Raw genomic sequence first — 27,371 nt, 5'->3', positions numbered from 1 at the left:
GGATTAACATGGAAGGTCAAAAGTTATAGTGACGTGTCCATTCCCCCGCAAGACTCCAATGATTGTCGAAACGGTTCTCACCTCAAAACCCTTTGTTTTCTTGTGCGATTCTCCATATGTAATTACTTTCCTGCCCTTACTTCAAACCATTATCATTAAAGAAACCAAATGACTTTTAGTGGTCTTTCTGTTATCATCACTACCGATAACCGGCAATGTGGGTTAGTCTTGATGGGCCCACAGACGTGTCTCAGAGCAACGTGGCACCATTCCCGTTGTCCTCTGATCACCGTGTCATGTTAGAGTACGTCCGATATGATTCCATCCTTTATCTGACGATGTAGAAATTACCACGTGGCTAAATAGGCAGATATCATAAAACATGGATGAGCGGGTAAAGCATGCATGGTTGCCCATGATGGGACGAGATGGGATGGGATAGTGGTATAATGATTAAAAGTGATGGTCATTACTGGCATTTAAAGAAAAAACATAAAAGTGAACAACAACAACGAGACGGCGCAGCCATAGCCGCCTTTCTCCGCCTTCGGCTTTTCGTGATAATTATTACCCTCCACTACACTGCCACTGCCACTGCCACCACCACCTCCCCCTCCGCCTCCACCGCCACCCATTACCACCACCTCCACCTATTTACCCATCTCTATATTTACCAAAAATGAGCTGAGAGAAAATCCATATCAGATTTTTACCTTTTTCTAATAATCTACTCGGATTTCTTTCTTTATTCATTTATGACCTAGGTGGACCCCACTAACTAAGCCTTGAATTCCAATGATAACCCATTCAATATCTCACATATAAATATATGAATAAAATCCCCAGAGAAGAAGAGAGGTAAAGAGAGTGAGCAGGTGAAGTGTTGAGCAGTTGTGTAAGCGACAGTGTATACTTAAGAGAGTAGAGGCTTTGCTGGGCACGTGATTTTGCGATTTTTCGGTCTTCAAAGGCTGTGATTTAACGAGATAGTTTGCCTTTCCATCCTATATAAAGTCGGCGTCAGCTATGGTTTCTCTTGCGTTCTGTCTCAGCTTTTCTTCAGTTCCTTCTGATTCCTTATTGCTGCTTCTGTTTCTTTCTTTCTGTTTCGTTGTTCTGGGTAGAGGAAGATTAGAAGAGACACTAGTGTGGGAAAGTGAGAGAAGGAGAGAACCTGCAGAGAGTGAGATGGGAAACCAGAGAGCTGAAGTGGTGATCAGAGAGTTTGACCCAGTGAAAGACATGAGAGAGGTGAACGAAATTGACAAGAAATGTGATGTGGGCGCCAGTGAGGAAGTCTCTCTTTTCACCGATTTGTTGGGTGACCCCATATGCAGGATTCGTCACTCTCCTGCATATCTTATGTTGGTAAGCATCACTATACCAGCTCCTGAACCCTTTCTGTCTCTCTCCTTATTCATATGTTTTGCTTATGGGTTCTATTTTAATTGCTTTTTCTGGTTTCCCCTTCTTCTTCTTCTTCTTCTTCTTCTTGTCTCTGATGTTTGTTTGGCTTTATCTCTTATCAGGTAGCTGTAATGGGGAGTGGTGAAGATAAACAGCTAGTTGGGATGATAAGGGGATGCGTCAAGACGGTTACATGTACTAAAAACATCACTAGAAATGGAAAGAACGGCGGCAACGATTCATTTAACCCCGTTGCAGTCTATTCTGAGGTTGGCTACATTTTGGGTCTTCGCGTTTCCCCCTCTCACAGGTATGATAAACACTGTTACAGAATAATACTATTTTCTTCTCTTTTTCTGAAGCTTGAACAGTTTATAATTTAGAGAGGTCCCCCCCATTTCTTTTCTAGTTTGAATAATTTATCATTAATGAATCACTGTTACTAACTGAGAAAATTTATTGCAGGCGAATGGGTATCGGGTTGAAACTTGTTAAGAAAATGGAGGAGTGGTTTGTGTTCAGAGGAGCAGAGTATTCATATATGGCTACAGAGAAGAGCAATGAAGCTTCTTTGAAACTGTTCACAGAAAGATGCGGTTATCAACAGTTTAGAAACCCTTCCATCCTTGTCCATCCCGTTTTTGCCCATGAAGTCTTTATCAACAGACGAGTTCGTATTTTCCAACTTTCCCCATTAGAAGCCGAGATTCTCTATCGCAGCCGATTCTCAACCACCGAGTTTTTCCCCAGAGACATCGGTAGCATTCTAAACAACCCTCTCAATCTGGGTACCTTCGTAGCCATCCCTTCCTCTGAATCCACCGATACATGGCCTGGTGTGGAGGATTTTCTGTCGAACCCACCTCAATCCTGGGCCGTGATTAGTATCTGGAACACCAAGGAAGTGTTCTCAGTTCAGCTTGGAGGGGCTTCTGTTTCCTTCAGAGGCATTGCCAAGACCAGTAGGTATTTCGATGAGACCTTCCCTTGGCTTCACATACCATCTATCCCCAAGATTTTCAGGCCATTCGGCTTTCATTTCATGTATGGGTTAGGAGGTGAAGGTCCTCAAGCAGCGAAAATGATGAAAGCCCTATGTGGGTTTGCTCACAATTTTGCTAAAGAGAGAGGTTGTCAAGTAGTAGTTACTTCAGTTTCAAACTTGGAGCCTTTGAAGGTGGGCATCCCATACTGGAAATTAATGTCCTGCGACGATGACTTGTGGTGCATTAAGCGACTGGGAGGAAGCTACAACGATTGTTCAGTGGGAGATTGGACAAAATCTGCTCCTGGGAGTTCCATTTTTGTGGATCCAAGAGAGTTCTGAGCTTCTGCTAAACACCATTGGTGGAGCTTGTCATTTAGATTAGGAAGAAATTAGGTTTTGTTTAATCTTTGTGTATTCCGGCCATAGAATTGTAATCCTCTTGGAATATTCTGTTTCTTCATGTTGTAAATATAAATGAAATGTGGCTTTTTGCATGTTTGTTTGGGACTAAAATCTCTGTTACAGCTCTTTTATTCTCAACTTTCTCCATTGCCGACTTGTGAGGAAATCCATGGAATAGACAAATCGACAATCTCTTTCTTCAGTACCACAGAAAAAGAGGATAGTGATTAAAAGAATGAAATCTAAGGTTATTAATTCTGAAGAACTTTTAATGGGTCTAAAAGGGTTCAAATTCAAAGTATCCATGTCTTTGTGCTGAGTGGTGGTTGCCTTCTTTCTAGTTGCTTTTATCATTTTATGAGGTGATGCTTACCTTTGCTAAATGGGTTGCTCTGTTTGGCTTTTTGCAGCCATGGGTGGATTTGCACTTCATTTTTTAAAATATTTTTTTGGGGTTGTGGGTGAGAAGATAGAATTACACAAAACCCAGAAGTAGATGAGGAAGTCTTGTATATTATGAGCTAAGTTCTTTCTTAGTTCATTAATAATTCTATGATCTATCCAAATTACTCGCATGATCTTGTATTGTTCTAATAATCTTAAGATTGTAGCCATTTTTGTTCTTGTAATTATTATCGATTGATTTTTAAAACGCTATGTATCGTGATCCAAAGTCACGTAAGAAGCGTGGGGATAGAATATACATAAAACCCCAAGATGAGGAAGTGTTGCATCTTATGACCATCTTCTTCGTTCTTTGTTCTTAAGAAAATGACATTGATGTTGTACGTGAATGTGTTCAAGTATGCATATGCAACGATTATGTTTTGGTCGTTAATCACACTCTATGAAAGGCAGGAAATATATACTTTCATTAATGATTACACACGATCATTGTTTGTCTACTTACTAAAAATAGCCAACGGACAGGTGATGTTCTAAAGATCCTAGTGACCGTAATCATTTTTGTTCTTGTAATTATTTCCAATTGATTTTTATAACACCGTGCATCGTGATGGGGAGTCATGCGAGAGATTTTCATATGACAACAAACAAAAGTTCAATTTCATAAAAGCTTTCCTCCATATTTTTCTACCCATAAAATATGGAGTTAGAGATGTGAAACCCTAACATGACCCATGGAAATGTTCTCCACACAAACAAGTTTTCCTTATCTTATATTAAACTTCTCTTTTAGGAATGCATGGAAGTAAAATCCCCGCCAAAAATACAAAAACAACCCTAATTACTGTAATATTTTCACAAATTATTCGCATTTTTTCGGGGATCAAGGCGTGTTGTTCTAACACTCCTAATGATTGTAATCGTTTTTGTTTTTGTAATTATTACCGATTGACTTTTAAAACACCAAGTATGACAATTGAAGAGTCATGCGAGAAATTTCCGTACAATAACCAAAAGTTCAATTTCATAAAAGCTTTCCTCCATATTATTCTTCCCATAAAACATGGAACTAGAGATGTCAAACCTAGGAAAGCATCATCTGTCGTGCACAACAGTGCATTTATATGCCAAATAAGTGGTTGAGACGACAAAAATACTAAAAGACTATTGAGGGATTTTTTTTAAAATTTAAAATCAAGCCTTTAATAACAACTTTTTATTAGGTATAAAAGTTCACTGTTGTGCATGACACAGGATTTTCCCCCGTCAAACCCTAACATGACCAACACAAAAGCTCGCCATCCAAACAATTTTGTGTTTCTTTATATTGAATTTCTCTTTTAGGTATACATGAAGTAAAATCCCTAGAAAAAGTACCAAAACAACCCTAACTATTGTATTCTTTTCATTAATTATCCACATTATCTTCGGATCGTGATAGGTGGGGTTCTAAAAGTCCTAATGACCGTTTTTGTTCTTCTAATTATTATTGATTAACTTTTAAAACATCACACGTATCTTGATTTGGGAGTCACTAATTTGTTCTTGTAATTATTATCTTGAGCAAATTGCGCGCGCACCCCAAAATGAAGGCCTTAAAGTACTGACACCCCCACTTTATGTTTAAAAAGCACAAAAACCCCAAAATTAGATTTTTATTGGATATATTTGTCAAATTTATCACTCAAAACAATTAAATCATTGTTTATTTTCAACAATATCCCTATAATAAACACTGTCTTAAAGGTTTTCAGTGATAGAGTGGACAAATCTATCCAATGGAAATCCAATTTTGGAGACTTTGTGCTTTTTAAACATAAAGTGGGGTGTCAGTGCTTTAAGGCCTCCATTTTGGGGTGCCAGTGCAATTTGCTCTATTACTATTAACTTTTAAAACACCAGTTACGATGATTAGATGTCACGTGAGAGATTTCCGTACAACAATAAATAAAAGTTCAATTTCATAAATGCTTCCCTTCATATTTTTCTACCCATAAACATGGAACTAGAGATGTCAAACCCAAACGTGACCAACACAAATGCTCGCCATCCAAATGAGTTTTCCTTACTTTATATTGAATTTCTCTTTTAGGTATACATGGGAGTAAAATCCCCAGCAAAAATACCAAAACAATCCTCTTCGGATCAAGACAAGTGGGGTTCTAAAAGTCCTATTGATCGTAATTGTTTTTGTTCTTGTAATTATCGCCGATTGACTTTTAAAACACCAGGTACGATGATCAGGAGTCACATGAGAGATTTCCGTACGACAACAAACAAAATTTCATTTTCATAATAGCTTTCTTCCATATTTTTCTACCCATAAAAGATGGAACTAGAGACATCAAACCCTAACATGGTCGACACAAATGCTCGCCATCCAAACAAGTTTTTCTTACTTTATATTGAATTTCTCTTTTAGGTATACATGGAAGTAAAATCCCCAACAAAAATACCAAAACAACCCTAATGATTGTATTCTTTTCACAAATTATCCACATTATCTTCGGATCGAGACACGTGGGGTTCTAAAAGTCCTAACCACCGTAATCGTTTTTGTCCTTGTAATTATCACTGATTGACTTGTAAAACACCACGTATCATGATTTGGGAGTCATTAATCCTTCTTGTTCATGTAATTATTACTAATTGACTTTTAAAATGTCAATTACCATGATCAAAGAGTCAAGAGAGATTTTCATACTACAACAAACAAAAGTTCAAATTCATAAAAGCTTTCTTTCATATTTTTCTACCCATAAAACACGGAATTAGAGATGTCAAACCCTAACATGATAAACACAAATGCTCGCCATCCAAACAAGTTTTTCTTACTTTATATTGAATTTTTCTTTAGGTACGCGTGGGAGTAATATCCAAAACAAAAATACCAAAACAACCCCAGCGATGTGATTTTTTCATGAACTATTCGCATTATCTTCAGATCGAGACACGTGGTCTTCTAGAACTCATAAGGACCATAATCATTTTTGTTCTTGTAATTATTACTGGTTGACTTTTAAAACACCATGTATCATGATTTGAGAGTCACTAACGACTGTAATCGTGTTTCTTCTTGTAATTATTGGCAACTAACTTTTAAAACACCAGGTACTATGATTTTGGAGTCATGTGAGAGATTTCTATGACAAGTCGACAACAAGCAAAGTTCAGTTTTACAAAAGCTTTCTTCCATATTTTTATACCCATAAAACATGGAACTAGAGATGTCAAACCCTAACATGACCAATACAAATGGCCTCCATCCAAACAAGTTTTCTTTACTTTATATTAAAGTTTTCCTTTTAAGTATACATAGGAGTAAAATTCCCACAAAAAATATGTTCGCCTTTTAGGTATACATGGAAGTAAAATTCCCACCAAAAATACCAAAACAACCCTAACAATCGTAATCTTATCATGAATTATCCGTATTATTTTCGAATCTAGACACGTGGTATTCTTAAAAGTCATAACGACCATAACTATTTTCATTCTTGTAATTATTACCGATTTATTTTTTAAACACCACTTATTGTGATTTGGGAGTCACTAAAGACTGTAATCATTTTTGTTCTTGTAATTATTACCAATTGACTTTTAAAACACCAGGTACAATGATTTGAGTGTCACGTGAGAGATTTCCGTACGTCTACAAATGAAATTTCAGTTTCCCAAATGCTTTCTTCAATATTTTTATACCCATAAAACACGAAACTAGAGATTTCAAACCCTAACATGACCAATACAAATGGTCTCCATCCAAACAAGTTTTTTGAAGTTCTCTTTTAGGTATAAATGGGAATAAAAATCCCACCAATACTACCAAAACATCCCTTATTTTGTGAATCATTGTTGGAGGTGGCCGGTGGGGTGTAACGCATGAAGGAGGAAACACTTCCTAGAAGTAAATAATTAAGTAGGTTTTCACCATATATAAAATAAAATAAAGTAAATAAATTTGAGGTTGACAATTTCTTTCATGTGATGATACAATAGCCTTGAACTAACTGAAACTCAAAAAGCTGATAGGTTAAATAAAAAATAAAAAAATAAAAAATAAAAAAAAAAAAAAAAAAAAAAAAAAAAAAAAAAAAAAAAAAAAAAAAAAATAAAAAAAAAAAAAATAAAAAAAAAAAAAAAAATAAAAAAAGAAAGAAGAAGAAGAGAAAGAAAGAAAGAAAGAAAGAAAGAAGAAGAACGCTTCCAGTCTCTTGTATGTAGCTCCCATTGTAGAGGATATTATGTGTTTATTCTATTAGTTTAAGTTTTGATCTGTGGTTTATGTATCTAGATTTGCTAACTCTATTGTGAATGATCTAGCTAGGTTGGTCATGTCCTTGGTGAGTCGGACATCTTGGCTTTCTGCTGATCGATGGTTAGTGAAGCTCCGTCTCCAGGAACCGTCTTATTCTTCTTGCCATTTTGAATGAAATCACCTACCAAAAAATAAAATAAAATAAAATAAAATCTTGTCAAACATCTTGGCTATTTTCTTGATTTAATTTTTTTTCCTATTTTCAATACAAATGGCCTTTTAACGTGAAAAAAATACTCGTACATTTAAAATTTTAAAGTTCATACATTTGTAAGGCTTCTCATTTTTTGGATTGAGCAAGAGTGTTTTCTAGTTAGGATAAACTTCCTGCCACAATCTCGTCCTAAAAGATGTGGATGATCCTTTTTCGTGGGGCCCTGATGTGACAAATGCAAAGAAATTTGGTGAATATTTCAATATACCAAATACATCTCAATCTCCCCCCCCCCCCCATTAACATTGTTAGCTTCACAAACATTAGAAATTATTGTTCATCACCTTTAAGTTACAATCACAAGACTAGGAAAGGAAACGAAGAAGAAACCACATGAACTCAGATTCGAGCATATCACTATGATTATTTATGTGGCTTCCTTTTAAAATCATATTTCATTTTGCGGATATGTAGTAAGGGAAAGTAAGATTTCATCATCCACATTAATGTCTAGTGTCATCATTACTCCTTCGAGCTTGTTCAAAGATTCGAATAAATCGTCTTAAGTTATGACATCAATCCCATCCCAATAGCAAAGGAATGTCGTATTCAACATAGAAAGAATGAAAAAATCTACCTAACATTGAATGTAAATAGATATGCAAATTCAAAATCGTTATAGAGCTAATGTTTACAAAGGCAAATTAAGTCATCACGAAGAAAATAGAAAGAAAATAATCAATCTATCACGCTCAAAGTGAGGAAAACGATCAAACCCAACTACCAACAAATGCATAGATATACACACAATGTACTATAATACAAAATGAGATATTTTTCAGTAACAAGTTGAGTTAGACTTTGGATTTGAAATGAACCCACCCACCTAAGGGTTCTCTCTATCAAAATTTTCCAAATTCACATATGATGATTATCTATTTGTAACATCTGGAAAAATAACGAACCCTTCTGATGATAATAATTTCACATCAAAAATCTGAAAAAGACAATCACTAACCTACAAACCCTGAACCTAAAGATCTCTCCCCTTAAAATAAATGAATGGAGAAAATGCAAGGAAGGGTTTAGTCATGTATTTGACTTGGATTAGCCACTTCAGAATGAAACCTAATCTCTTTGTTTCTAGTGCGTAAGCAGGTCTGAGAAATCTTTCACTCTTTTGGCTTATATAAGATCTCATCCTCTCAAGTCTCTGTCATCTATCAAATCTCTCCGTTCTGTAGTCTATTTCTGTCCTATCAATCTTTTCTTTGCTCCTCAATAGGGGCTTCAAAAAGTTAAAAATGGCTTTTCCAGGGGAAGTTGAAGTCCTCCTTTGTAGACTAGGAGAAGCTTAGAGCAATAAATTGTAATTTTTGTTGGGTAGCAGCAGCAGAACAGAAGTAAGTGTTTGTTTGATGGAAACCTTGAAGAAAGAGGGAGGGCATCTTCAGTCTTGTGGTATCCAGTTCAGTATCTCTTTACAGTTTCTAGGTTAGATTAGATTGACTTTCTGAAATTTGGATATCCTATGTTGACTAATTCTATTCTCCCTTTTTTTTTTTTTGGAGCCCAGGATTTGCAGATTCTGAATTTCATTCATAAAAATGGGTCCTGATTGAGACCTTGGGATTTTGTGTTCATATGGGCCAGGGTAGTGTCGGCTTAAGCCCCAACAGGGAAAGGCGGGGTAGGAGAAAAGCTGAGGGAAAGGAACATTAACTGAAGCCTGGTTTTCTGGGGGAAAAAGAAACAGAAAATCTGATAGATTCCAACAGTATCTTATGGTTATCTCAGCTCCACTGAGGCTTTAAGGTAGGGTTCTATTGAGCTAAATGCCAAGGTTTGGTCCTTTAAAATCAAATGAGGTTTGGACTGAACTGATGCTTGTGGGCCAGCTGATCTTATTCTATTCTTTACAAGCCCAAAACACTGCAACAATAATTATCTGGAAGATATATTTTTAACTCAATGGAAGAGACACACACACATATATATATATATATGGAAGAATCCAAGATGAAATATTTGCAGAATTTTACCAACCCAGGAAGCTTATGATGAGGAAGTAGAGTTCATGACTTCTCAGTTGTAGGGGTATTAGTCTAAGTATATGATGTCTTGTATTCTGTCACTTTGTTGCCTCTATTGGGTTTGAAGAACAATATTGGTATTTTGGTAAAAAACTTCAGCAAGGCAGGTGTTCTTTCTTTGCAATGAAATCTACACGGTATGAGAACAAACAGATGTGATCCATTAATAATTAAACAGATCTCATCTCACTATGAAAGTAGAAAATCTTGTCAAACCATATAAATCCTTGTGCTTGGTGTGAAGATTTACGGTTTCGATCCAATTCGCATTGTAATAGGCTTGTTTTCACATTAATCTTTGCCAACCGAGGTACCTCCATTAGGCTTTAATGGACACCTCCTTGATGTTAACTGATAGATCATATTGACACGGCAATTAAACATCCTTCACATTTCATTTTTAATATCAACTCACTTCAGTTTTTGCAAAATTTCATTTACTAAGCCAAACTCCTTGAATTAACATGCAAGGCAACCAGGCAGTAGAAGCCATGGAAACCAGAAATGTAGCATTTCATTTTCTTTCTTATGGTACAACAAAAATGGGTCATCAAAACCCATTATTTTCTACTTGGATAAAGATAAAGAAAAGAATAGAAGATAAAGAAATGGGGGAAAAGAAAAAGAAAGATGAGCGAGTACAGAAGGTTTCATGTTCCATGAAACGAACGAGTATCTTACCTGCATTCAATTCCAATCTTCTAAAGGCATCTACTTGGCTCAAGACTCCAACCCCTTTTCTTCCTGTGTCAACTTGAAGATGTCAGTAGTTCTAACTTCTAATGTGGAGAGATGAAGAAAAACTAACTCCACCCCTTCTCCCCACACCTCAAAAACTCTCTGTGGCTTTACTAAGAGACTGAATTCCTCCTATTTTTTGAAGACGTGGACTTGATATCTTCTGGGTTTGCAGAACCTGGGCTTTCAGATGTATCAGAGCTGCTATTCTCACCCTGTCCCCCTTTGCTCGACCATAGCTTGCTCAGTATTTTCTTTGACATCAATAATCCTTTCACCTTACTAGTAGCAGCCTTGTCAGTGCTACTTTTGGCGTCCTCACTCCCATATCTGTCACTGCCTCCACTTCTCACTCCCAACCTCAAGGACGCAAGTTCCCTCTTTAAGGCCTTCAGTTCCTCAGCGGTTGGGACAGCATCCCAGTCCTCATCTGTGTTAGTCGTTGCAGATCTTGAGCTCTCATTGGATCCACCATTTTCATGTGGGAGCAAAGCTGGGACACTCCCAGAAAGATCAGGCCTAATTCCACAAGCAGATGATGTGGCAGCTCTGACCTGCTCAATGAAGAGGATCTGTACCACTACACGCAAGGGCAGCCGCTCATTTTGCACAGCATGCATACATGCATCCACAGACAGCTTCTTGCAGTCCATCAGCCGGCATATTCTCTTCTTCTCACTCTTGCTGATTCCAGGATGTTCCTGCAACAAAAACAGGATATTAGGAAGGCAAATCAACACAGCTCTGTGAGGCAAAGTTTTCCAAAAGAAGCTATTAAATGGAAGCAACACCCCAAATTTGAAGTCACTTACCTTGAGATACATGTCAATGGCACGGTATAGTCCATCATGTGTAGGCCTGGAGAATCCTGACACCAATTCTGCAAGATCAATGAACTTTGAGAGAGGAAGATTTGGATCTCGCGCAATTTCAGCCAGGTAGCCATCAACCATCTTTGCAACGGTTGACTTAGATGTATCTGATACAAACTGTGGGCTTCTGATTTCCTGAAGCTCATCATTCACTGAAAGGTCAACCTGAACACTCTTCTCATGCATCACAAACTCTTCCACTATGCGTTTCACCATATCAACATCATACATTAAATTTTCCTCAGCAGGTGCCCGAATCAAAAGATCTGCTACACAAGCATCTTCAAGCTGCTGGCCTACTCTTCTCATCAGTTCTCCCTTCCCTGTTTCTCCAGAATCCAGCACGATAGCTGCCTTTAGCAGCTTGACCAGGAAACTGCATGGAACACTGCCCTTCTCTGCAGGCAACAGCCAGATAATGGTGTCCACCAAACACCGGTTCTCGGTGAAATCATCACCCTGTACATGGCCATTGTTGAAACCTGGCAACTGTCTGAATGTGTAGGCTTTGAGGGCTTCCCCGATTATATTAGCAGGCATCCTTCCTTTGGTTTTAATAGTCACCATAAGCCGTTTGTAGAAATCAATTTCAAGCTCACAGAGGTCCTCAACCCACCAGTCCTTGGGCACTGTCTGATGTTTCTTGACACCATTCCACTGTGGTTCCATCCCATTTTCAGATGGAAGTTTTTTACGATTATAGGTATAAGACCATTCTACCTTGGAAGGGTCAATGCAGGCCCTGGAAGCTATGGAATTAATACAGCGGCTGACCAACTTGAGTTCCTCACACCAGGGAAGCAGAGTTCTTGTGGTCTGAAGAGCTATTATTGAGTCTTTCCAGCTATGGAAGATGCTGGAGTTGAGGAAGACTTCAATTTTATAAATTAAATTCCCTTTCTCAATAGTCTCATGCATCTCCAGATACTCAGCTGCACAACGAGCTGAAACCACATTGTAAGCATTGAGGGTAACAGTCATACCATAACAGAATTTTGCACATATCTCAAATGCAGCAGGTCCCCCAGGAATGTCAGGTATGTGGATTTCATGATTATTTCCCTCATCTTTGGTGGAAACCAACCTCTGCAAGCGGACGCTCTTGGACAACAAAGGAAACTACAGAATCAAGAAAGCTTGAGGTTAGTTTTACAAGACATCAGTAAACCACACATAAACATACATTGAGAGCTGATCTGGTTAATTGCTAATTGAGAGTGATTGGCACTATAAACTTAAAGCACTATCTGGCCAATTAAAATTTTCTGAAAGTGTGTACTGCTGCACTTCCATGTAATTTCTTAAACAATGTATAGAACAAACGATCCACGGTGCTAGAAACACGGAGCTCCCATATAGAAGAAGTTCAGAAAATATAATATTTTCCATAACTGCCCATAATATGGAATACAGATATTGGAGGTCTTGCCATACTAAATATTTTAACAACACTGGCATTAAGGAAATGAGATTTCTCAGTCAAGGTGGGGATACTAGATCCTAGTTTAGTTGCTATAACACCGTCCATTATATCTCAGATACTTATATTCAGATAAAGCAATATTGTTATAAGGTATCAGTTCATAGTTTAGAATAATAAATGCCCAACATGTATCTCAATGCATTTCTAATCGTTATCAATGATAAATGCACCTAGATTATTAACTTCCTCACCTATTTGAAAAAATTTCTAGTTACCAACGTGAAAATGTACAAATGGACCCAACAATTGGGCGGTCACACAGAACTTGAGTCCTTGTATCATTAAACTATTCAGATTCAACACCAAGAAGAAATCCAACAAGGCTACATTAATGGATTCAAATGCCGAAGGCTTAAATCCGACTAGTCTATGTTAAGGGATTCAACGTCAAGACATAAATCCAAATAGACTAGCCAAAAAATTTTATACTCAGATTCTGTTAAGAGTTACCACATCTGGAATTGGATGATTGCTGCCATGGTTCCACTTTGCTATGGTTCCTAAGATTGTAAGAAAGGTTCTTGGGTCTGGAAAAGCAATGTTTCCATTCTCCCTACAAGGCTACACACTTCATAAGTAGGTTTTTTTCGGCTGTCTTCGTTCCAGAACCATAGTGCCTTTCTGGTTTGACCCCTGGATCCATTCAATCCCTAACCATTCTTACTTAATTTTGTTGAACCTGACTCTTCCCAGTCCTATATGGTGGCTGAGTGAAACGGTGGCAGCGATTTATTAATTCTAGCAAGTATATAGGATGGAAACCCCAGCAATTAGGTTGAATAAGTCTTACGAGAGCATATTAAGGGAAATAAATATTTAGGTTGTTTTTTGCTAAATTGTAGGTAGGCTGGTAGGGAGCGGGGAATTGGTTGTAACAAGTAACTTAATGCTCAAGTTTAGAGAGTTGGTGTGTGGGTATTAATATATAGGATATTAATGTAGCATGGTTAAGTTAAATTATTATCAAATTAAGCATTTGCTTATTGGGAGTTTGGTTTACTCGAAGAAACTGTTCCTTGTTTCCCCTTCCATTCAAAAGTATACATTGAAGCAAGGCTACTAGATCTAGTGCTCGTAACATTGTTCCCCTCCCCAACTCAATACTTTTTGCCTTCCATACTTACATTATTGCATTAATCCCTCTACAATCCTGATAAATGGATCTGTAGAAAACAAAAAAATGGTGACTTATGTACTAAACTAGCAGCTGGGTGTCTAGCTGGAAATATTACTCATCAAGGATTGGTAGTGTTTACTTCTTCGTGGCCTTTTTTATGGAAGCTACCATTATTATGTAAGTTTGAAGTGCTTCTGGCATGTCATATATGCAAGGATACCAGTTAAGGCCATCTTATCACAATGGACCTCGCCCTTATTGTGTGTTTTGCAGATCTTGTGTTGAATCCATTTGGCACCTTTTTCTTTCACATGAACGGACCAAGCGCCTTTGGGCAGCAAGCCCACTTTGACTAAGAATCGAACATCTCTCTCATCACTCCTTTTCTAATTTATGCATTTCTTTCTTTTTCTTGGAGTTGGGATAAGTTGACAGTCAAGTGGTTTGATTCAGTTTTTATTATATCATGTTTCTCTATTTGGGACGAGAAACTCTATTATACATTCAGAGACAAGTCCCAATCCATATAAAGTCTTATAAAATATTCACTGACACTTAGAAAGCTTAATATTTTACCACCTCTAATGTTTCTATTTGGCACACGTAGGAAATTATTGTTCCTGGGTGTAGACTTTCCCGTGTTGACTCGGTCTCTGTCTTTGGTGCATGCAGGAGCTTATTCTCCTGATCTGAAAAGAGCATGATCGGATTATAAACAATTTTGGATGACATTTTCCTTGTCATTAGGTCTGGATTGTCATGTAATGATTTTTTGGTGAAGTTTGATGTTACCTGCATCAAACAAGGACTAAATCCTACGGTTTTTCTTGGTCTTGACATTACTAAGGCTTGGTGCACCAAGCAAGGAGTTGATCTTTTTTAGGGCTCCAGAGAAAGCATCTTGAACCCCTAATCTGTTTGACTTCTACCTATATCTACTTACTTTGTGTAGCCAAGCTGGGTTGAAACTTGCAGCATCAAGTTTTTGGAGGTGAGTGCTTCAACTTCCTGGCACTAAAAGAACTCGCCTATCAGCAACAGCTAAAGCTGATCTGCTGCCTTTTCATATGTTAGGATCCTTTGCTACAGGATGGATTTTATTTGTTATTTCTCATTAAAAAACATGGCCATATATAATAAAGGAGGAGAAAAGAGAAGAATTTACAAGGATACGAGATTGAGTACCTACTACGGCAAATACATCAGCAGAACAACCAGAAGCAGATAGAAGAAATGAAGAGAAAACAAAGCTCAAACAAATGCAATCTCATGCTCCCTCACACGTCAACTCTGAGAAATTATCTTCCATGGAGGGAGGCCTTTACTCATCACCCTTCCGCTTATCATTAAAAAAGGGCGCACAGAGTGTATGCAGCCTTACTGCCTCTTCATGGAGAAAAAGTTTCCAGTAACTGAAATTCATGACCACTTGGTCCAAATGAAGCAAAAAATGGAGCAACCTTACTGTTGAACCAAGGTCCAACCTCTAACTTTACAATTAAAATTTATAAAAAAAAATTTGGATGTGGAAAACTATGCTTATAATTGAATACATTTAAGTGTCGCATATCTTAAAATGAGTCTGTGCCATAGAATCCTCATACCTTATGCAAATAAAATTTCACATCACCAATATTGACAACAATGTCAGTTGCCAATTCAGCTGCCACATACCTGCACATACAAATTCTCCTCAGACCATGTTTCAGTGAAATTGACCACCCAATGAACATAGAAGTAAACATACAGAATTGGTAATATAGAATGGAAAATCAGAACTCCGCGTCTAATTTGACAACCAGACAAATTGCACGTGTTACCATTCAAAGCAATAATATTTGCATATCACAGTTAGACTCTTATAAAACCTCCTGTGAAATAAAAGCAAATCACTGGAGGGCTGTTCAGAACTGCATAACATGATCATGATGTAAAATTGCCGGATAGGTCACAACTTTAAGCTCCATCAGAGGCTTTACTTTATAAAATGAGATAACCAAAAGCTAGGCTGGTAAGTTCACGTCTTCATGATAACATCGAAAGACGAAAGAAATACATTTCCTTCTCTTCAATTTCCCAAAGTATATAAAAGAAGAGGAGGAAGAGATACTTGTAAATGAGAGCTTTTAGTCACTGGTTGGTTGATCGGAATCCCAGCATTTCATACAATCTCTCCATTTTGTGCATCCCATAAGTAATGGTGGGAGATCTTGCGAAATATCTTGCTTTTTCAGCTTAGCGAGACGAGAGAGATCAAGAGGAGAGAGTTGAGAGATCTCGTGGCAAGATTTCGCCATTTGCTTTAGGGGGTTTAAAAACCCCCATCTTGTGCGAGAGAGGCAAATCTTGCTCATCTCTCACCTCTCTCTCATTGCAACTTGCCAATCTCACCGGAAAATTGATTTTTTTGCTAGAATTTTTTGAGAATTCAGCTGAATTTCAACTTCTAAATGCCTTTAACACATCTACAACAACAAATTATCATCATTCAAGCCTATTTCAACTAGATCTTCAACAAAGTTAAGATTTATCCCCAAATTTGATTTTTTTTTTTTTAAATATAATATTTACAATGGGTGTGTGATGTGTGAGGTAGTGTAAATATATGCTGATCTACTAACTTCAATCTACACTTTCATGGAAACAAATTTAATTCTCTGCAAATTAATTTATTTTTCGAATATAATTTCTAAAAAATTAAAATTAAAAAAAAAATAAAAAATAAAAAACTTATGATATGAGTGTGATTATAACTTATGTTGGACTACATTGAGAGCGCTACAACCCCATGTAGTCATATTTTGATTATCATGCTTGCTGTATTTTTTTTTTAAATAATTAAGAAAATTAATATTTTATTAAAAATTATCTTCTTTTTTTTTTTTTTAAATGATGCTTATATTATGTAGTTTATTTTAAGAATACAAGCATGTCTGTTGGAGCATCGTATATATGTTATTTTAGAACAAAGTGTGTGTTTTGTTGTTTTATAAATTCTTGTACATGTTTTTAATTATCTAAAAATTATTCTAATGATTATTTAGGACATTCATGTACGTGTTTGAGTGTTGTAGGCTGGTAACTTAAATGACAACTAGTGAGAGTGGCACTGGCAGTGGGATTCAGAACATTGCTTGGCAACATAGGGATTGATTGATTGCCAACAAGAAAAAATCCCGATGCAAGTATTGCCTCAAGACCTTGAATTAAGGTAGTTCAACCAAATTAAAGCAACACTTGGCTAATGGCTACAAAGATGTTGCCAAGTGTCTCTAGGTTCCTTATGAAGTGCAACAAGCAATTGTAGCAACTTTAAAGGGAGGGAGACAAAAAAAGGAAGAGATGGCACAAAAGCAAAGGGAATTTGAGGATACAGTGCTACAAAGACCTTGTGTTGACGTTAATGAGTCAAACGATGATGAGGAGAGGAGGTGTATGGGTATTGAGTCACAGGCCAAGTAGAGATAGATAAAGGCTACAATGGAAGCTAATAGATAGTCTTTACATTTTGAGAATGTGAGGCAATATAAAAAGGACAAGAGGAGCAAGTGGGTCAGGGTTAGGAGCATCCATGCCACCTAGACATAGTTTTCACGGTAGTGAGAGGACTAAAAGGAGGAGGAAGACTACATATTATAATGCCACATTTTTGACCAATATCTCTCCCTCTTCAGGCATCAAGACACCGATCAAAGAAGCATCCCATATATGTATGTTGGAGGTAGAGAACGCAGTAGGGAGAAGGAAGCTAGGTTGGCAATTAGCAAATTCATGCTCTGTAACAACATTGTAGCCAATACAGTCAAAACACAATACTATCAGGGGATGATTTATGCAATTTCTAAGGCAGGTGTAGGGATTAAAGGCCCAATAGCTTAGGAAGTAGTGAATAAATATTTACCAAAGGTGAAGAAGGAGGTGGAGGAATACATTGGTTTATTGAAGGAACATGAACAACATATGATGTAACTATGATGGCTGGCTGATGGATGAACTGGTCCCACTAGACAGCCCATCATTAATTTTATGTTAAACTGCAATGGAAAGACATTCTTCCTTAAGTCAGTGGATGCCTAAAATAAAATCAAGGTTGTTGACTACCTTTACAAGCTTTTAGGAGGTCCTTGAGGTAGGGCCAAGCAACGTTGTTCAAATTGTCACGGATAACGGTGCTAACTTCAAGAAAGTTGGCCAAATGTTGATGAAGAAAAAGAGCAGCAAGATCCACCTCTTTTGGAAGCCATGTGCAGCACACTCGATTGATCTCATGTTCAAGGACTTAGGGAAGAGAAAGTTAATTAATGTTGCGGTTGAGAGGGCTAGAAGGGTCAGTAATTTTATTTATAACAATGGTTATACGATGAAGATGCTGAGGAACCACTGTAAGGGTGATCTAGTTAGACCTAGATTGATTAGATTTGCTACCAACTATATAGCTCTGAAAAGCTTCCAGAAAAAAGAAGAAGGTCTACAAGTGAAGAGTGGTTTAATTGGTGTGGATCTAGCCATCCTGATGCAGTAGTAGCCCAACAAACCATTACTGATGATTCCTTCTGGAGGTAGCTGAATAGGACAGTGGGCATTTTAGCATGGAGGGAGAAATCGAGAGATATCTCGATTTTTCATAAACCAAGACGAGATAAAGATCGAGTTCTGCAAAATGGGAGATCTCGCCTTAGATCTCGTCATATCTTGTTGGAACTCTCAATTTTTGCCGGATTTGCAAATTTCAGCTAGATTTTCACTTGCAACTATTCTTAGCACATCTGCAACATTAAAGGGAGATCAATCATTCTTTGCTTGTCGTATGAACTTATGAGTTAATGACTTGTATAGAACTTCTAATGGTTGTATACTTTTATTATTTTATTATCAAAAGTCAAAATTATGATACTCATGGATGGAATTTTGATGACATTTTAAGTTATTTGACGTATTTGACACACTAGCTTTTCATTTATATGCCTTAAAGATTCTATATTACATGTTGTATAACCTTGCATTCCCTACTCCTATAGCATTTTGGTTTCACACTATGAGTAGACTTAGAAATCATATTTTTATGGTTGTTTTCACACAAATCAAAGGCTACCAATGTGTTCAAACGGCCTTAAATAGGCTAAATACCAAGTTTCAGCTCAACTAGGACCCTAAAACCTACCGAGATGGGCCATTGAGTTTACGCAAAAAAAATCACACATTTTGATCGAGATCTTGATTTGTCAAGGTGGCAAGATATCTTCTACCATGCATTTTAGAGCCTATTGTATTTGTTTTAAGGATGGTGGATTGGGATAAGAAGCCCACAATGGCCCATATATATGTTGTCCTCCAACAAATGAAAAGTTGGTTAGAGCTGCTGCCCCTAACTCCTTCAAATCCTATGAGAGGATCATCGATGATAGATGGGAGATGCACTTGTTGCATCCTTTGCACTTGGCTGGTGAGTTACTTCTTTAAGTTTTTGTTGTATACTTTAATTTACATTGTTAATTTGTTATAATCTTTTAATTTAAAAATAAGTAAACAACTAAGTCACTAAGCAAATTTTTTATTTCCACGATACAAGCTTACTACCTCAACTCAATGTACCACTACAAGAATGATCTTGGGCTTAATGTAAGGTTGATGAATGTGGTGCAAGACATGGTAGAGAAGCTCGTGCCAAATCCTTTCATGCAAGGGACAATTAATGGAGAGGTGAGAACTTATTCAATTGTTTCTTCAACTTCTTGCTTTAGTGCATATACAGTACAATAATTAAACAATTAGTGTACAAATCAGGTAGTTCAGTGATGCCTCTGGGAGTTTTGGAAAGCCTTCTGCGATTGCAACTAAGCAAAAAAATGATCCTGATAAATACTTCATTACTACAACTCTATAAGTGATAACTGATAAGTCCAGAAGACTATAACCTATAAGTTACACAAGTACTAAGATTTACTTGCCTAATGCATTATTATATTTGGTTATGTAGTTGACTGGTGGGTGTTATATGGATCTAGTTCGCCAAATCTCAGGGACATAACAATTAAAGTACTCTCACAGACTTGCTCATCCTCTAGTTGCGAGAGGGACTAGAGCACCTTCTCACTTATCCATAGTAAGGTACGGAATAGATTGGAGAGTAAGAGGCTCGAGGACTTAGTGTATTTGCATTACAACATGAGGTTGAGAGTAGGGCACATACAAGAGGATATGGATGACGAAAATTGGGAACCAATTGATTTGACTGATATATTCCACGAGCCCCCTACAAAGGATGAGAAAGATGATGTCATATACAGTGGGTTAGGGATCAAGGTGGCCCAGTATTGGATGGGCCAGGAGAGCAGCCGGATCCTACTATTACTGCTGCTATGGGCTCAAATGTTGTGGCAGAGCACTAATGAGGGTTAGGTTGTTGTAGTTGCATCAGCAGGACCAAGTGTACCATGTGTGGAGCCACCTAGTCGACTTGAAGAGGTGAGGTCTAGTAGTGGGAGTTTAGATGATGCCGAAGATACCATCCCTCCAAGTTAGCCATCGAGCCATAGAGGCAATCAGGCTGGTGGTGTTGCTGGTGAAAGTCAGGCTAGTCAACAAAGGGGGTCACATCCACTAGGTCTGAGTCATCCAACAAATGCGAGCCGTGGTTCCCCTGCCGCCCAAACTTATACTAGGAGTAGGAAGACCAAATCAAGCCAGGGACAAAGGAATGATGATGCGAGCAAGCATGATCTTAAATTGAACATGGGAAGCATGAGCTTAGATTATAGTCACAGTGGTTCACGACAACAAAGTTTGGCCAGCAGATAGTCATGGGAGTACCTATACGAGGATCACAACATCGGGTAAGATTACAGTGGGTATTCTTCTTATGGAGAGCATGCTATTCCTTAAGACCCTACACTTGGATAACACACATATGGGAGTGAAGGTGGGCTGTTGACTGACTGGTTTAGAAATCCCTACTCATATATTCAACAGCAACACGAACAACAAGAGCAGCAATGGCTCTTTCACCCACCCATGATTGACGATTACCCCAAAGTGTTATCCCTCCAATATTCTGACATGAAGACATATTGGAGCTACATAAACCAATATGTGACATACTACAATGATGAGTTGACTTGGGAGTCATATGTGGCCACCATTCATGATTAGTTGATGCAGAATGCTAGGTGATACCAATTAGTAAACCAGTTATCAAGTTTCAATATTGAAACTTTAGACTATTACATGTGCAGTTGTGTACTTGTGTACAACTAATGTAGTACTTTGAGTCCTTACCATTGATTTCAATTGAATATATGATGTGACTTTATATTTTTATTTATAGGCATGGACAATGATGTTGTGTGGCAACACGGTGTCCCCGCGGATCCACGAGGCCAGAGGATATATGCAACTACTGCAGAAGAGCCTATATGGAGGAAAACGATGATTCAAGCAACACTTGGCTGGTGGGTATTGTTATACACCCATGTGTCGTGTTGTCCCTACTCCTATGAGGGAATATATGGTAGCCCACCTCATGGAGACAGAGAGGGCTGACATGTAGCTGCCAGTGTACGTCGTGGTCGTGGACCTTGTGGTCGTGGTGTTGCTGGAGCTGATGCTGGAGAGCTTAGAGTTGGTGGTGGAGCAGCTGGAGCTGAACATCTTGATTGACATTTTATGATTTGATCCCATATGGCAATATGTGATATTCTCATTCCATGATTGTCTTGTACTTTTGTCTTGTGAACTTATGACTTAAGGATTATGATTTATAACTTACTACGTACTAAAAATTCTTATGGTTGTAAAATTTTGAAGACATTTAAGTTCTTTGATAGTTTGATGTATTTGATAATTCATAGTTGATACTTTCTACATTACGTGTTGTCTAACCTTGCATTCTGCAGCATTTCGGTTTCACACATAGGGTCAACTTAGAAGACATACTTAGGGTTATTTTCTCACAAATCCGAGGCCACCAGTATGTTCAAAAGGCTTTAAATATGCTAAATACCAAGTTTCAGCCCAACCAGGGCCCTAAAACCCACCAAGATGGTCCACCGAGTTAACGCCAAAAAAATGGCATATCTCTACCGAAACCTCGTCATCTCGGTCGAGATTACGGTTTTTTTGGGTAGCGAGATCTCGCTTGAGTGCGAGATCTCCCATCATGCGGCCATAACCATCACTCTCCTTCCATTTGCAAGGCTGGATAATTACATCTAAATGACAACTTAAAAAGAACATCAAGAGCAGGCTATGTGGTGATGACTTCACTTGAATAGATGAAGGATGCTAGACATTGATTCTGATACATGATGGACTAGGAAACAGTTCAGTTGTAGGTTTCAATATTCGATGTGAGGTACTTTCTCCTTGTTTTCTCTCTGATCAATAGTTGGGGGATTGAGATTTTATAAGCTCCTAATAAGTGAATATGAACCACCACCCATCAGTTAACAGAAAACGAATAACATATTACATTCCCAACAACTTCAATTTCTAAAGAAAAGACAGGTATTTCTTTTATCAAACATTTAAATCGTCTATTTCCAAGAGTATTCGATATTTCCTCAGCTGTTTCTACCTATTTCTCCTGTCTAACTATATCCCTGCTACTAAATTATAAAATAGAATGAAAACATGGCAGGGTGGCCGATTAGTCAACTACCTGAACCACTCTAAAAATGCAATCGGGGTCAACAGCTAAAAACTTAAAATAGATTTAATTAATGGCAGTACAAAAGAATATGTCAAATTCTGGAAAACCAACAAAGTGCAACTCACATGAGGTAATGTATGGGTTGAACAGAACATGAAGTTGTAATACTGGGAAGCAAATTTTATGGTTGTGTCCAAATACAGATACTGTAGTTCATTTTAAGATATCAGAGCATCGACATAATTTTAAGCCTATTTAGACTTCTGCAATATCTTTTGGTGTTGAGCACCAACTTTATGGTTGCTGTAATTTAGGAAAGAATATTTCAGCAATAAACACACACACTCTCCACCCGTGGATTTTACGTGGAGAACCTGGTCTATATCTCAAATTTGGAAAACCACCAAAATTTAATAAATCTTCCCCATCAAAATCCTTTCTTCACAACAGACGGGAAAAAAAGAAGAAAAAAAGGAACCTCAGATTCACCAATCACAATGAGCCTCTCAAATGACACCAAAAGCAAAGGAATAGTGCTTGGGAACAAATATGATGTCTAAAAATCAAATTCAGACAACACAAAAAAGGAAAATGACAAAAGTACAGGTCAAAGGTAGCAGACACCCCCCCCCCCAACACACACACACAAAAAAAAGAAGAAGGAAATATTGGAGGGCCATTAAGACTGACAACAAAGGATGAGCTAACTCAAGAGGAAATATTCAATTATGAAGGAGTTTAATGTTGACCACCACACAGATTTTGGTCCATGATTCCTGTTACCTCTTTGAACTTGTTGAAGCAACCTAAATATCACCAGAGAGGTTTTGGACAGTTTACTCAGATATTCATACATAAGGGTATTAGATGATGCAAACACAAAAGCAACATCCCTTTGGTGGAAACGATAAAGGACACCAATAAGATCATGCTTACAAGTATAACTTAATAACAGATAGACTTTGATACAGATCACCTCTCAAAGCTATCCATTTAGACGGCCAAGTCTCACAATGGGAGTGTTAAAACAAAAACCACGAAATAGCGAATCGAAATAGAAACAAAACGAAAACACCCAAAGATTTAAAGTGGTTCATACACCAATGCGATGTGCTACATTCATGGGCGAAAAGGAAGAGTTTTACACTATATAGAAGAAGAAAGGAAGAAGATATCAGAACCAATCACTAAGAATGGTGTTGCAAGAACTCTCACCCGAAACCCTAATCGAAAATCCCACATCTCTCAATAATGTGGAAGGTGAACAAAGATACATATATATAGACTCCAATTGAGTGAACAGGCCGATTCATCAGGTCAGGTCATACCATACCCAAGCCATCCACTTCCACCACAGATCTCCAAAAACGGGTCATTCAAGTCACCCACCAAAATATATCGGTACGTGTCCATCTTTAAATTGGGTACAAGAACTCGGTCACAACATACAGGGAGTTCTAAACAACCCAAAAATCTGTAAGCAATACGGGTAAAGAGAACAAGAAAAGAGATTGACGGAGAAGAAGAGAGAACAATTGAAGAACAGAGCTGGGTGATAGAGTTTATATTCTAGCATATCAGCCAACACATATATTTATAATAACCCAAGATAGAATTGCATAAGGAATTTGAATCCTAACTCTTATATAATTAAGTCTAAAGCTTAACAAGAAAATCACTTAGACTAGGACACTGATAAGTATAGACCTAAAGCAATAACAAAACCAGATAAGTGGACTCCCCTATCATGTTACATCAGAATATCTCGTATTCATATCTCATTTCTCTAACAGGAAGCAATATGACACTAGAAGTGTTTTGCACAGATGATACAGAGGTGCTTTGAAGAAGTCAAATTAAAATTATTTTATATATATATATATATATATATATATATATATATATATAAAAAAAGGGACACGATGCCGGAGGCTTTCCGTACAAGTGGACTCCAAGGAGGGGAGGAATTTCCTATGCACCCTTTACCCAGTAATTTTTACTAAGTTAATCATGATGGAGAATTAGAGCTTGAACAAATACATAAAGGCATATTTAACAACTCTGCTAAAAGGAGCAGAAGACTTTATTATCCAGGAGAATATGGTAGGATGGGGTAACCTTTAAAGTGCATAGTAATACTTGGCATAACAGAAGAATAATCTCAAATGACCACAAATAGGGAATGAAAATGAAATGCAAGATGGAAGATAACCTCCATAATCATCTATGAGGGAGTAGATAATAATAGGCAAACATAATATCTTCAAGCAGCTTGCAACAACAAATTCAATATCACCCAGAAAAGAGGAAAGAAGTCGCCCTAGACTGCAACGCATTAAATCCAAGAATATGAGATATCTCCACACGGCCCACCAAATCTGTGGCTGGACGCCCATTGCGTAAAGACAAAACCTTATTGGAGTACAGTCGCAAAGCCCACTCAACCCAGGAAAGCTTCACTTGTAATTAGGCAAAGAGGTGCTTAGCTAATCATCTAAGCCAAGGGAAAACACAAACTTTCACTCGTATGAGCTTGATCCCATCACTAAATCACAGAAAGCTTCAACTCAAAACTAAAGTAAGCAGGCAGCAATATAGGCAACAAATAAATCTGGAAGAATTTTGTTACAATGTGAAATAGTAATATGCCAAAACGAAAACAACAAATTGAAACAAGTAACCTATTGGGTTTATCCAAAGAAAAGGCAAAAGCTCCAAAATTCTTACCTAACATTGTTTCCATCAGTCTGAAACGAGTCTGGCTTTGATCCTAATTTCATAAACTTCATTTTTGGCGAACGAAAAGATCCCGTACAACTTCACTTAGATAAAACACAACCTTCCTCAGTTCTTAAGTAACCAAATCGGCTAACATCCTGCTACTATCACAGATCTCCTCCGGCGACCAAGCATACCCAATAAGAAAACCAGAAGGAAGGAAAAATAACGAAGGCCCAGAAATTTGGAAAATAAAATAAAGGCAAGAAAAAGAAGGAAGAAGAAAAAACCCCAAATAACACTCTTTGGTTTAAAGAGGGAAGAAAAATGAGATCTAAGAAAAGAAGGATATATGGTATGAGAAGAAGCGAATCTTCCCCACGAACCAAGGCGAGAGTAATGCCGATAAGATTAGTAAGAAAAAGCACAAATTGAAGTCTGTGAATATTTTAAGATGGGTATCTCTTCAATGGCAAGAGACCCAAAGAAGAGCTTGTTTCCTTGGTCGACGGCAGAGCCCACGGAGAGCGGCGCCCATGGTTAGGCCAGGAGACATCGCCAACAGACCCTCCACACTAAACAATTCCAAGAACAGAGACACACACAAGCAGAGACCTGACACCACCGCCTCGCCCAATATTTGTTTACCCTCCTTTTATTCTTTTTTTAAACCGCAACTAGCAGAGGCAGCAACAGAAGCTCAGAGAGATCAAACTACCAACACCTCTCATGTGACCAGTGACCTGGAATATTTCAAGTTCCAAACGCTGAATCCAGTCCACATTCCTTTTAATTTTTCTGGATTCCTTTCACCGTTGCTTAACAGTTGAAGACCTACAACTGAATACAGTGTATCGGTATCAGTCGAAGAAACCAACAAAATGGTAGACAACAAGCATCGCTTTATCTTATATAAGGAACAGATTCAGAACTCCGAAAATCTAAATAGATAAAAGGAAATATAAAATAGAGACAGTATCAACCTTTTTAATTTTTTTTTTTTTTTTTCCCTATTCAAACTTCGAAGACTCGGATCAAGTCAGTGATGAAACAGTACCCACCTTAAAGGTTGAAACGTTTAAACAAATCAAACTAGAAAAGAAGAGGTTCGTGAATAGCAGATCATTTCTCTACCAAAAAAAAAAAAAAAGAATAGCAGATCATTTCAAGATGAAACGCAAAACCCACTAAAAGGAAGTCACGGAGAGACAAGGCCATTGTTTCTTCTCACTCCACTCACCTTGCTAAGTACCAAGATGATAAAGCGAGAAAAGAAAGCACAAGCAGCGGGAACAGTGCATTTAAGTTGCCAGACCATAATCACCAGTGAGTTAAAGCAGAACCCATGTTTCTGATGAACGTACAACCCCATAATTCAGTACCAGAAGAGGGAGAAAGAAAAAGCAAAACCAAAAAGACTAGTTCTTTAAAACTTTGCCATCAAAATCATCAACATGCAACTGCAAAGTGTTCCTTCCCCACCAAAATCTAAGCTTTGAACCCAAAAAAATAAAGCCCAGCTCTGAAATTAATTCTCACTGTCCAGAAGGATATCAATTTAAAGAAAAATCTGTATTAGCTCCATTCTCTAATTTAACTTTATATTTCATGTCACCCCTCTCTCTATCTCTCTTCCTCTCTTCCATTGTTGTTCTCAGAGAGAGAATGGAGAGTTGATTAAAGCGTGTATGTTACCTCTCTCTCTGCAGATTCCTCCACCCGCCACCAGAAGAACGCAGAAAGCAAGCCAATCTGACACTCCAAGCTTCGTTGCTCGCTTCCATCTTAAGGTCCATTAACGTATAATGTAGACACTAATAATCAAACACCCCTACAGCTTCCTTTATTTACGAAACTACAGTGTTAATGGAAACAGACACATCTGATCTGGACTTCCCGTACTTTAATAATGGTCCCCTTAACTATTTTTTTTTGTTCTTTCTTTCTTTGTTTGATTGATTGATGTGCTCATTTTGGTCAACAGAAGAAAGCTGACCTCTAGTTTCTCTTCACAGTTCAAAGTGAGTTT

The 27,371-nt window shown here is 37.7% G+C and overlaps 2 protein-coding genes across 4 annotated transcripts; one reads left to right on the top strand and one right to left on the bottom strand.

Annotated features, from left to right (window-relative positions):
* Nucleotides 1–1,039: 1,039 nt before the first annotated feature.
* On the top strand, nucleotides 1,040–2,895 carry LOC149014616 (putative N-acetyltransferase HLS1). The gene is made up of 3 exons (XM_089156184.1): nucleotides 1,040–1,368; nucleotides 1,530–1,717; nucleotides 1,873–2,895. The coding sequence occupies exons 1-3, from the start codon at nucleotides 1,189–1,191 to the stop codon at nucleotides 2,732–2,734; spliced, it is 1,230 nt and encodes a 409-aa protein (XP_089012310.1). The 5' UTR covers nucleotides 1,040–1,188; the 3' UTR covers nucleotides 2,735–2,895.
* A 6,879-nt stretch (nucleotides 2,896–9,774) lies between these two features.
* LOC149014615 (phototropic-responsive NPH3 family protein NPY4-like) lies at nucleotides 9,775–27,099 on the bottom strand. 3 transcript variants are annotated; one of them, XM_089155156.1, is made up of 5 exons: nucleotides 27,038–27,099; nucleotides 25,352–26,182; nucleotides 15,582–15,651; nucleotides 11,318–12,496; nucleotides 9,775–11,206 (listed from the first exon to the last, which is right to left on the bottom strand). In XM_089155156.1, exons 2-5 carry the CDS (start codon nucleotides 25,411–25,413, stop codon nucleotides 10,619–10,621), a joined length of 1,899 nt encoding a protein of 632 aa, XP_089011282.1. In that variant the 5' UTR covers nucleotides 25,414–26,182; nucleotides 27,038–27,099; the 3' UTR covers nucleotides 9,775–10,618. The 3 variants fall into 3 exon arrangements, with proteins under 3 accessions (XP_089011282.1, XP_089011281.1, XP_089011283.1); XM_089155155.1 differs by lacking the exon at nucleotides 27,038–27,099 and adding an exon at nucleotides 26,583–26,975; XM_089155157.1 differs by lacking the exon at nucleotides 27,038–27,099 and adding an exon at nucleotides 26,404–26,494.
* Nucleotides 27,100–27,371: the final 272 nt, after the last annotated feature.

This window comes from Hakea prostrata, chromosome 5, assembly GCF_041222555.1.
Source record: "Hakea prostrata isolate BN-2017 chromosome 5, UWA_Hpros_2, whole genome shotgun sequence".
Taxonomy (NCBI): domain Eukaryota; kingdom Viridiplantae; phylum Streptophyta; class Magnoliopsida; order Proteales; family Proteaceae; genus Hakea; species Hakea prostrata.
Note: the sequence above shows the minus strand (reverse complement) of the source record. Positions and strands in the feature narration are given on the sequence as shown.

Bases quoted from the DNA above. Each gene is read 5' to 3' on its own strand.
- LOC149014615 (XM_089155156.1), bottom strand. From the start codon at position 25,413: ATGAAGTTTATGAAATTAGGATCAAAGCCAGACTCGTTTCAGACTGAT. The intron at 15,652-25,351 runs GTAAGAATTTTG...TTGTATGTGCAG, and splicing joins ACTGATGGAAACAATGTTAG to GTATGTGGCAGCTGAATTGG. The intron at 12,497-15,581 runs GTATGAGGATTC...TTGATTCTGTAG, and splicing joins TGAAATTTTATTTGCATAAG to TTTCCTTTGTTGTCCAAGAG.
- LOC149014616 (XM_089156184.1), top strand. From the start codon at position 1,189: ATGGGAAACCAGAGAGCTGAAGTGGTGATCAGAGAGTTTGACCCAGTG. The intron at 1,369-1,529 runs GTAAGCATCACT...ATCTCTTATCAG, and splicing joins CTCCTGCATATCTTATGTTG to GTAGCTGTAATGGGGAGTGG. The intron at 1,718-1,872 runs GTATGATAAACA...AATTTATTGCAG, and splicing joins CGCGTTTCCCCCTCTCACAG to GCGAATGGGTATCGGGTTGA.